The sequence below is a fragment of the Sipha flava genome, unplaced genomic scaffold, assembly GCF_003268045.1.
Source record: "Sipha flava isolate LNK unplaced genomic scaffold, YSA_version1 202_pilon_pilon, whole genome shotgun sequence".
In the NCBI taxonomy this organism is placed as follows: Eukaryota; Metazoa; Arthropoda; class Insecta; order Hemiptera; family Aphididae; genus Sipha; species Sipha flava.
This window is the reverse complement of record NW_020272797.1, coordinates 1,018,291-1,030,725: the sequence shown is the minus strand read 5'-3', so window position 1 is coordinate 1,030,725 and position 12,435 is coordinate 1,018,291. Positions and strand designations below refer to the sequence as shown.

Sequence of the window (12,435 nt, the reverse complement as noted above, 5' to 3'; positions counted from 1 at the left end):
AAACATAAAATACAAAATAAAAATGGTTATCGTTTTGGTATAATAATGAGCATTATTGATGATTACGAGCTATGGGTACATAAAATAGAAAAAATACAAATTTATTGCTTGTTTTAATGCAACTTATGTTTCAAATGATTTTTCTTTTATAAATTATAAATTACCTATAAAATATAATTTTCTAAAACAATTAATAAAAAAAAAAAAAAAAACGTACATAAAATTTTAGTAATAATGAGCAAATAAATTAATAAAATGAGATTCATGATTTTATGACAATAGTAATCACATTAAAATTTTTTGTCTAAATCTTCTTAAAACAATTTTTAAAATTTAAAATTTTCTACTATCTCAAATTCTGAGACGTAATTAATTTCCCTTAATTAACAGTAATTACAAAATCACATCTCAAACTTAATAAATGTAACATGTATTTTCCTATTTCATTTATTTTCTTATAATATACATACATACTACCATTGCGTCTTTTCTAATTTGATTTTGAACTGTTTTTCATCAGGATAACCTATTTGAAACAGAATGATTAATAATATTTATTAAAAAATGTTTAATCAAATTTTTAATTTATAGTTAACGAACTAAAAATACATTAAAAACGTACAAATTGTTTGGATGTTTGTTGTTATTGGTAAATTCGATTGTATATGATATTTAGGTAGGACATTTTTAGCACACTGCTTCTGAAATTAAACAAAACGATTGTCTTTGATTTGTATTCGTAACGCAACGGATAATGTATAATTTCAACAAATATTGACAATAATTAAAATCCGATCGTTCATCTAAGTGGTCAACATTTGATTGTATTCGATTCGTCTATATTAATTGATTCAACTTACCGTCGATGGCTGTGGATTATGGTTTTTCACATGTTTTCTGAGTGAGCTTGGATCAGTGTACCGTTTGTTGCATCCACTAGCTGTACACGCATACGGTTTCTGCAAATAATACAACATTACAATTTGATACGAAGTTCAATTACAGAAATGGATTTCAATATAGTATTTCATCTCGTATTTACATTTTATTTAGAAAATTAAATTATATTATTTTTTTTTTTTGGCTCGAATAAATATTGCGACAGTCGTACTTGAAAATAATCAATAGTTTGTAGCCGGTATGTAATGGTAGCATTTATAAATGTGTGTTGCACACAAATTAATAGTAAGATTAAAACCAAAATTCTATTTTGAACACATTTTCGTGTTTCAATCAATTTATTTTATATTATTTATTAATTATAAAACATAATTATAAAGTATAAGTAGAAACACGATTTCTAAATATCAATTCAAAAATGAAAATGTTATATGACTTATAGTTTTTCATATTACTACGAAAAACGTTTTATTATAATTGCATTATTATTAAGACTGGGGTCAGGAGGTTAACAATTTCCATATTATTTTTGGCAAAGATAGTTAAGCAACAAGAAATTCATGTTTAAAATCTAGAGATTAAATTTAGTTTTTACGTAATTCTATACATTTTAAGCTATATTAAATTGTTAATAATATATTTTATTTTATTTCCTTATTATGAAATATTTTTAAGGTATTCCCGTTATTCCCTATTATTCCCGTGAAAAAAAATTTATAAATAATGATAATTTTATTGAACATTAAATTTTGACTTTATAAAAACTGTTGAAATTTAAAAGATACAATCCCTATTTTAGTAATTTTTTAAATTATTTACAAAATTATATTATAAGAGAAAAAATGTATATTTTATTAGAAAAATTTAATATTAACAAAAAATTCTAGTGTTATTTACGAGACTTTTAATTTTTCTAGAAAATAATTCCATGTTATACAAAAACATATTTAGGATTCAAGTATCTATTTATTTAGATAATTTAAGTCTATATATTTCATATCATCTTCTTCAGTTTTATAATTAATCTCACATTTATTTAACGATATTTTTACTTTTAGACGGCATTTTGTATAGGCAATTTATGAGTTTACACGTATGTGTATATTTTTTGTATCTTTAAAAATTACATAGAAATTATACAAATATTATTAATATAACATTACTTCATATTATTACAACTAAATAACTATGTATTTTATTATTTTTGTTATTGCACATAACAATTTGCAGATATTGAATAATATTTCAGATACATGAAAATATTTATAATGTATAGGTATGATTTCAACATAAGATAAATACGAATAATTAATGTGTTTTCCGTGTAGTTAAATAATTATAATAGTTATAATTTCCACGAGTAAAATTATGTTTATCAATATAATATTTAATTAGTTTATAATTCCTTAAAATTACCGTTTAGATGGTTATATGAAATGTATACTGTAAATACCTGTTCAAAATGTGTTCTTTGATGTTTCGCTCTGTCTGAACTATTACTGAACGCTTTTACACAGCCCAAAAATTGACAAGAATATGGTTTTTCACCTGTGTGCGATCGCTGATGGATTTTCAAATTCTCTAGTCTAGAAAATGATTTCGGGCAGCCATCAAACTGTTCGAAAATACATAAATGTTATTAATTATTTGCATTTTCTCCATTGATCAATGGTGTTTAAATATGGCGTTAAAATTAAGAATAAAATCGAAACATATCGGATAACGATACAATATTAATTAATATCAATCCGAACGCATAAAACGTAAGCCGTGGTTTGCCACTCAGTGTACTGAAAAACTGTACAATATGCGTACGTTCGAAATAAGTTAAATATGCATTGAAATGTCCAATATTCCTTTGGGAATTTTCACGCACATAAACTTGTATTAAATTAAATTCATGAACCTTCTTGCAAGATTTGATAGTAGCAGGGAAACATGCAACAATAGTAATGCACATGAAATAAATAAAATGCACATCAACACGTTTAAGTCAACACGTATTCACGATATTATTTTTTTTAATATTATTATTATAAGTGTATATGATGAAACATAAAATAACAAAGAAATCAAATTTTGATATTTTCTAAAAATTATAAATCAGGAAAAATATTAATAAATAATATACGAGTATATACATAAATATACAAATACCTAGTTTACATATATAAATAAATAAAAGCTTAGTCTGAAGTATTATTATATTTATAAAGTGCCACTGGTTTTGAATTAAAAATTCATTATCAGGTACATACAAATTCAATCAAATCGCGACTAAATATGAAAAAATGTATAGAAAATAAAATATGTTGTTTTTAAAAAGGGCTTTTTGTTATGTAACTTGAATAGAATTCATTATAGTATGAAGATATAATAAAAATCATTTATTTTATCAGTTTTATTTTTTCATGACATTCCTCTTGTGTCATCGTCGTCAATGTTAAAAACAGACTTAACGGCGAAAAAAAAACTCACGTAGATTTAACGCGTAAGCATGTTATTGTAGAATTAATCAGTAACTCGCAATAAAATATGCTTAACAAACAACGTCCGGCAGTGTATAATAGAGTTTAATCGATCGATATTTAAAATTGTTAGGATTGTATTTGAATGGTTGGCGATGTATCATGGGAAAAATCTCCGGGAAAGGAAATGTATTGTCTTTGTTCGCGAACAAGTGGATTATGTCAATTCGACAAATAACAAAAAAAAAATTTTTTTTTCATTTGTTAGGTATCATACAAAGTGCAGTGTTATAGGAAAAAATGTAATATCATCACGTGAGATCGTCGTCGTCTTTTCAATTTGAAAAATATCAAACGGATGTTTGTAAACTAATTTGTAATTGAAAAATAATTCGGTCCTGAGTTTCTAGAGATATGAAATAGTGGCGTATTTTCGGATTTTGACCGAGGGGGCCCCACCACTACAAGAAAAAAGAAGTTCAAATGTCGTAGACGACTTGCTACGAAAAAATAAAAAGAGAGAACATTAATTTATATAATGTGGTTGTAATATTGTAATATATTTTGTTTATAGGGAAGATTGAACGGTTTAGCGATTTTATCTATAAATAAAAACAAAATGACAACTGAAGAAATTATTGATGAACCGATAAACAAAAAAAAAAAAGAAGATTTTTACCTTTTTAACTATGAATAACTCTTAATTTGTATTTATGATAATTTCATATCGAAACCTTACATCTATAAGTCACCCCTTCCCTTACCTATAAATAAATCTATGATAATTTTATTATTATATAATTTTATCTATTATAATTCAGCCCGTTTCGTAGAACTATATACTTGAACAACATTCATAGCGCCATAGATGCCTCTTTGATATTGTTTTCTCTAAATGTTTTTCAGCTATGTTTGTACTAGTGTCTTTTATAAATATTTAAAATTCTGAAAAGTATGATAAAAGAAAATATAACATCCTTGCATTATTATTTTTATTAAACTATTGTTTATAACATAAAAAATGTACATTTTCTGACTAAAGTAATTGATAAGAAGATATCCCCTCCCTTAAAAAAAAGTTAAGTTAGGTTACTAACTAACCTAACGGTCGTACACTAAAATAACGTGTTCATGCTGATAAATCAAACGCACATAAATAAGAACGCTAATAAGATTATGTAATGAGCCTCAGCATTCCTTAAATCTTAATACCGTGTTAAAAGCATCCCATCAACATTTACGGTAATCCTAAATTACAAACGTGCGATATGAAATAACTTACAATTAGGTATGCAGTATTAAATACATAGGTACTTAAACGTGGTTTAAATATTTAAACCGATATTTAAATAAACGCAAACATTTTAGTGTTTAAAATATTGAAATGTAAATTTAACTTTTAAAATATTCAAATTTATATTTAAAATTGTATGCATGTTGTATTAATGGTAGGATATCAAAATAGAACCTCCGATCAATTTGCATATATTAAAGTAGATATTTTAAATAATAACGTTTATGTGTAATGGAAAATATGTATCTGTTACCTGGGATACATTTTAATGTTACGGCGTATTAGTTTAAATAAATATTTATTAATAGAAACTAATTATAATTTTGTTTTTCAAATTATATTTTTCTAACAATCATCATGAGTCAAACGACTAAAATACCGGAAAAATGGAGTGGCTACTAGTTGCGTCCCGCGGTAAAAATTTCTTCCGAAATACGGCCCGAGTGTTTTTGGGGTGCATACGAATTGGGGACCGAGTTTTTTTTAGGTTATATACGAATTGTGGCCTGAAATTTGATATTAAATTAATTTAAATATGTAAATTTAAATTTAAAAAGCTTCTTTTTCCTTCACGTTTATTAGATACTGCAGGTAGGTTAAAAATGATGTTTTGTTTATTTTGGCACTGTTAAAAATATATATGATATTTTTTAAGGTTAAAACGTTTTTTTGACATTAAAATCTGATAAAATGTTTTACTTTTATTAAAAAATGTCAGCACTGGTAAAAGCATATATGATATTTATTGAAGTTAAAAATGTTAGTATAATTTAGTAAAATTCTTAGGTATTATGGCACTGGTAAAAACTTATATGATGTAATATATTAATGACAATTTGTCAATTTGGTTTTCTTCTACCCGTTTCATAGCATTTCTAATAAATGTTTCTTTTTCAATTATATTTGTTCTGCGAGTATTTAAATGAGTGCTTCTTAATTTTATATAGGTATCTTTCTGTACATTTTTTCAGAACATCGATGAATACAAAAATACTAGGATGAGCTCTGTAGAACAAAGCGTTGAATTTTGAATGAAAAGCCTCGCAAAACATTTTATCAGTCAAGATTAAATTATCTAGAGATAAAAAACCCGGGCCACAACTCGTCTATACCCAAAATAAATTCGGGCCACAATTCGGATTAGACCTTTTTTCGTTGATATCTTTGGAACGCATCTAGTATGCGGCCGATGAATGACATCGTTTAAAAATCTTAAATCTGTTAGTTATAATACTACCGTGTAGGGTTTTTATTATTTTATTTCGGCGTTTTTATTTTATTTCTATTAGATTTTCTCGTATTTGGAAAATCGTTTTCATTATAATCATAAGCACATTGGATCGTTTGCAATTTCCAACCCCATTGTACAGGCTCTGTTTATTGTTATTCAACGACACAATAACCTTACTGCAACGGTTTTGATAGTCGAGTAAATATCTTTTATTAACCGAGCTGGGATGTCATTTACATAAACCACCGTGATTGTGCTAGCTAACGGCAACGTTTAACTGCACAAAGGACGAATCGTGCTCGCATAATAATAAAAATAATAATAATAATAGTAATAATAATAATAATAATAATAATAATAATAATAATAATAATAATAATAATACTAGTAATAATAATAATTGTAATTGTATTCATAGTGAGTACAAACTCATTTGAATAATTTGAATAATTTATAATGACAATATAATATGGCTTACCGTGCATTTATTAGGCTTGTCGCCCGAATGCACTCGCATGTGTATGAGAAGCTTGTAGCGGGCATTGAACGGGCGCACACGTCTGGGGCAGCCTCGCCATTGGCACGTGTACTGCGCGCAGGCGCCTCGGGACGCGGTGTTCACGTGCAGTTTCTCGATGTGTTTGACGAGCGGTTCCTGACCTGGCCCATCGACTTTTACCGTGCACCCTTCCCATTCGCACGTCCGCACCCCGTCGTCGCAGGGATCGGCTGCGAACACACAAATAGTACGTGATCAAATAATAACAACACACCGGCGACGGGTATAACACGCGAACATTACGCATCGTGTTAAATCGTAGTCGTGCGCGGTGATCGACCGACGAGTGGAAACGCGATAACATAATAAAATGAACGGGGACAACAGCAATAATAATAATAATAATGATGATGTTTTGCAGAGCGTCGAACGAAGAGACACGAGGGAGAATAAGAAAAACGGAAAATAAGAAATAGAACAACTCGTTGCCGTGGGTACGTGCATCGGGGTCGAGGACCCTGAGCGTAAAACGCGTTCGCAAAAATCGCGCCGGGCACCCGGCAACGCGCATATTGTTATTGTACACGTCGTGCGACATCCCACCCTCCTCTAAACCCTCGCTTCGCACCGTTAAAAAGGTTATGTGGGTCACGAATCGAGTACGGAATTGCGCATCCTCTCCAACCCACAGATGTACATATATGTGCGCGTTTAGGAAATGCGCGTGTCAAAATAAAATGTTCAACCGAATACCCGGTTTGATCGGACAAAAACTTATTATAGTACATTATAGGCGATGAACGTGACTGAAACAAATAAAATTTGAAATTGTTGTACTATTCGGTGACGTCCGTTCGGCTAATCCGTTGGAGTAATTCGACCGAATCTTCACTCCCTTATATGAAGCGTCGAACCCGGTCGAGTGTTGGGATTTAATCGAACACGTCATCGGGTTTAACTTTATCACGCATCATATTAACATGAGACCAGTCATATTATTCGATATATAACCTCACTCTGCTTTACAATTATGCCGCACTAATTGTTCCGTTTAAAAATCCCTCTGAAAACCATTCGTTATTTTGTAGCCCGCTTTACCAGTTGAATACATATATTACAATTGCACAACATTACGTTTATAGTATTTCAGTTACCGGTATAAGAAAAAAACCCCACGAATTGAAGAAATCTATTTTTGTGTTCGCAGAAGAGCACATGAAAGTACAACAAAAGTTTTGAGGACTTCTTTGACTATTTTTTATATTATTTTATAACTTATTATATATAATTATATATTAATATTACATATTATTTGTATATTATTACTATATGTTTAGGACTATTTCACTTTAAATTTTTAAAACGCATGATTTAAGGTTACTTATATTGTTTTGAGCTCATACATAGTTTTGGGTTGTCAAAATACTCCAAGTACGATTTCATAACAGAGTTATTAAAACTGTGGATTTTAAACTCAGTTAATGGGAGGATTACCAATTGTACACGATTTACATTTATTGAAACAGTCACAATTAATCATAGCGAGACCGAATATTATAATAAGTATCTGTCTATTTAAGAAATCATAGCATTTATCGTTTTTGGCAAATCTCCAAAATATTATGATGTGCGCTCATAAATAAATATAAGGTTTAAGAAAAACCTGTAGATAACAATATATCGAGAGCAATTGATGTACGCGCATAAAAATAAATGCCAATTATTTATTAGAAAATACAGGAATGTTTCTTTTTTAATAACATGAAATGCGATTTCTACAAAATACAATTAAACAATGTTTTATTTTACGTGAACAAAATATTATTGTATTATACCAATTATTATATATTAATATATACTATTTATAAATGTATTTCGATATTGTCTATTTAAAAGAAATTAATATTTGAAATTTAAATTTTTATTCCGATTTCGAAGTATATCTTGTTTTAAATTACTATATGACTGTAATAGTCATACATTATTCCTTGATTTTTTTATTTTAATTTTACACAATTTAGTTAAAAATTCATAAATTTAAGAAGAATACAACTTTCGTATATTTTAGGTATCTGTTAGTTATAAAAACTCGAGAGTTCTAAAATGTAGTAATGTCTTCCAACTCAAATTATTTCGTTATGAGAAAATGTAAATAATATTAATCATTCCGGGTAGTTTAAAAGTATATATAATTTCAGATGATCATTTAACTAAGTACATAAGCGTATCAGTAGATATTTACCTTGGTGAACGGGTTCTAATAATGTGTCATATATAATGGCATCACAATCACGTTTTGGCATCACCACCTTTAACAAATAAATGTAATATAATAAATAATTTAAGCGATTACAATAAAACTATAACAATCAATTAACATTTGAGGCTAACATTATACAATTATAATAAATGGTATTTAATTAATAAACTTATTATGATTTTTAAGTCAGTCATATGACTGGCAGAAAATAAATAACTATGTCCTATTCCGAGTTCAAGTGTAAATTATATAACTATATAATATGTTGTAAATATATTTTTATTATATACAACTATGGTGGTAATATGGTGGGCGATTTTCATTGACGAATTTCCATTGTATTTTGTGGATTTTACATTTTTCCATTCCCTCAAAGCCTCTGGCTTAACTATCACTGATATTTAAGAATTATGTTATATAATCTATCAAACGAACCTGGTTATCTGAGACAAGAAACGATTCATCATCTTGATCATTCGTTAAAAATGGTATATTGAACGTGTAGAGATCTTCTACGTCGGCGGTCACTGTGTGTCCGAATGAGTCTAAGTCTTGAATTTCCTAAAATACCATTGTATTAATTTAGTAATGTATAAAAAAATTTCGTTGAACAATAATTCACGAAAAAAATTAAACCATATGATTAAATTAATGCAGATCTACAAAAATGCACATAAATTAAATATTTTTCATCAAATATTTATTTTTCTCCTCAGAAACTGCTTTAATTTTAAATCAAATACGTTAAACGTAAAATAATAATACCTATACTCCATTGTTCTGTTAGATTTAATAAATCGTGATATATTTACATTGAGTTATTTAGCATAAATTATAATTAATAATTAATTAAAAACTGTCAGATAAATCAAATTTATAACCACCCCACGATTTAAGAGTAATAAGATTTCATGGAATATTGTATACATTTTTATATGGATATAATTACATTTTATTTAGTGGAAAAGAATGAAAACTTAATGTTCATGTAAAGTGATTTCATTTTTTATTTATTTAATTTAGCGTAAATAGTTGCGTTTAAGTTTCATATTTTATACAATATTTGAAAAAAAAAAAGACATAACTTAGAGTGCAGTTATATTGTTTTTAGCAATAATAATTCGATCAGAAACATTTTGATCGAAATAATAATTTTGATGTAAAAATTTAAAAAATGTTATTAAAACTTTGAAAATATTAGTACAAACTCACCCTTATTTAAAGTAATTTATTAATATTATTTTTGTTTTTAATACATACGATTAGGTACTAGGTACTAATTATTGCGATATTTAAAAAATACTCTCAACATTTAGGTTAATATATATGAGGTTATCCAAATACTTTTTAAATTAAAAATGTAGACATTTTTTTTAGTATATCTAACTATTTATTGTTTCATAGTTTATATCAAAGTTTAAGTTAGACTTATTGTCATAAGTTATAAATATAATTATTTGAAACTTTAATAAAAGAAAAATAATTTGTTCGCTTTCCTTATTTTACTTTAACTACAATATATATATATATATATAATTAGGTTATTTGTTTTTGCACAAACATCTTAAGCTGTAGTTATAATACACAATGAAGAACCCACCAAAAATAGCAATTTTTAATTTAAAAGTTACGTAAACTATTAAACTTTTTTGACCAAAAATGTCTATATGATTGTTAAAAACTTCTAATAAATCTGTTGAATCGATACGTTTGTAAATAAAAACTAAAATTAAACATAAATCGTACAGATATAGCTGATAATTAAATTAAACTTTTATACTCAGTAAGCACATTTAAATGAACTTTTCAATTTGCAAGAGTTTTAATTTTTGAAAATTGAATGTCATCGTGTACATAATCGTCATGAAATACTAATTTCTAAAGATATTTTTCATACGAATAAAAAGTTTAACAAAGCTACAAAAGTATAATCAAACCGAATAATATGTTGTATGTAAAATCAAATCATCTTACCGAGGCTAACCCAGCAGTGGTGGAGGGCAATCCTAAAGAATATGGTTTGCGGATCTTATGGAGTTCGTCGGAAAAACTTCTCGTGCCGGGTATCATGGATGGTAAAACGGGCGGTGGCAAAGAGTCCTCGTCGGAATCCGTCGACTGCAACTGATTCTGTTGTATCAACCACGCCGATGACTCTATGGTGTACGACGGATAGTCGTGATAGTATTGCTGATGATCGTGATGATGATGATGATGATAATGATGGTGAACGCGGTGATGATGATGGTCCGCACCGTTATCATTGTTGACCGTGGGCTGAGCCCTGGGTGATTCTGGTGGTCCCAGCAGCTCCTCGTCAAACCAGTCCAATCCCACGTCCTTCATCCAGTCTTGCGGTTCTGGTCCCAGGCACTCGCTAAACCACACACAAGGATCCACGTCGTTTTCGATTTTCATCGTTTATTCTCCTTAGACCGAACAAGAGAAATTACTTGGTTTTTCTGTTTTATTTCCTTTATCGACAACCAACAATTGTTTTTTGTTTCAATTATTTTCCAGGAACACTATACTCTGATCGATAGTTTAAATAATAATAACAACAACAACAATATTGATATTATAATGCGCCTGTACACGTTCGTCTTCATGTCCTGTGCAAGACTGACTCCTCGTCACCATGCAGGATAGATTCGAAGGGACGATACTTTTTTTAATCCTGTGGTATATTAATCACCGAGTCGGCACACGTGATTTTCACCTCCTCCTCGTCCTCCACCATCTCTGTGTGCAATGCTTCGAACCCTGTAGTCGCCATTACCGAGTGTTTAGCTCGCGCGTTTTAGACGTTGCGTTAGTTGGTTTTTTTTTTTTTATTATTATTTTTTTTTCTTTGTCATCTTTCAATCGGATAATAATAGTTGATGAATATTATTACGAAGCAGAATATACGGCGACAATGACGGTAGAAAAAAAGTTTATGTAAGAAAAAAAGCCAAGTGCTACCATACCGTACAAACATGTGTACGCCATCGATGGTCGTCGTCCCCTTATTCTTTTTTTCTTTCTTTTACTACTACGTACTATATAATAATTAATAATACCTCCTCTACCGCGCAACATGTCAATTAAACGGGACTGCGTACATTTGGTGACCACAAATTAATACACATATACATTTATATACATATATATATATATATATACGTGCATATCATATTTTTTTTCTTTTTTAAACTCTCTCTCCTTGCATTTTGATCATCGTAGTTTTGTACAAGCATGCCGTTTTGTAATGAGGCGTCCAAATACTGATGTACAGACATTTACAACTAGTAGAGCAACAGAATATAATATAAAATCAGATATTAGTATCATGTTTTGGCCGAAGAAATTATTTAAAATAATTAGCCTCGGCATTCAGCATGTTGGTTTGAACGATTAAATATGAGACGATGACGAGTTGTATTATATAAATTAAAAACGTTTATCATTCGTTTGTGATTACTCAAATTTTTATAAATATTTAGCTTTCTTTAAGTTGGTTTCACTAATTCACTTAATAACTCAGTGGTTGATATAAATGACTATTAAAATACATTTTCTAAGCTATTTACTAAATTACTCATTACATAAATATTTTAATTGAATTTAAAAGTAGTAAATTAAATTTAAAATTTAAAATTAACTTGATATTTATTTTATTTTATTAGTATTGAGTGAGAAAAAGCAATAAATACAAAATAAATAGTTCAAAAAAATGTATTCATTGTGTTAAAAAGTTTTAAAAAAAACACAATCACCCAGTAGTAAAATCTAGGTGCTAAT

General features: G+C 28.4%; 1 protein-coding gene across 2 annotated transcripts; it reads right to left on the bottom strand.

Moving 5' to 3' along the window:
* Window positions 1-234: 234 nt before the first annotated feature.
* On the bottom strand, window positions 235-11,375 carry LOC112682382 (transcriptional activator cubitus interruptus-like). Of its 2 annotated transcripts, none has more exons than XM_025552960.1 (8): window positions 10,627-11,375; window positions 9,088-9,213; window positions 8,635-8,701; window positions 6,372-6,622; window positions 2,354-2,515; window positions 861-959; window positions 623-698; window positions 235-526 (listed from the first exon to the last, which is right to left on the bottom strand). In XM_025552960.1, the coding sequence occupies exons 1-8, from the start codon at window positions 11,068-11,070 to the stop codon at window positions 474-476; spliced, it is 1,278 nt and encodes a 425-aa protein (XP_025408745.1). In that variant the 5' UTR covers window positions 11,071-11,375; the 3' UTR covers window positions 235-473. The 2 variants fall into 2 exon arrangements, with proteins under 2 accessions (XP_025408745.1, XP_025408744.1); XM_025552959.1 differs by having other exon boundaries at window positions 237-526; window positions 623-701; window positions 10,627-11,368.
* Window positions 11,376-12,435: the final 1,060 nt, after the last annotated feature.

Excerpts from the sequence above, each read along its gene's own strand:
- LOC112682382 (XM_025552959.1), bottom strand. The coding sequence starts at position 11,070 with ATGAAAATCGAAAACGACGTGGATCCTTGTGTGTGGTTTAGCGAGTGC. Across the intron at positions 8,702-9,087 it reads TTCTTGTCTCAGATAACCAG|GTGGTGATGCCAAAACGTGA; the intron begins GTTCGTTTGATA and ends TATTTGTTAAAG. Across the intron at positions 6,623-8,634 it reads ATTAGAACCCGTTCACCAAG|CCGATCCCTGCGACGACGGG; the intron begins GTAAATATCTAC and ends GTGTGTTCGCAG.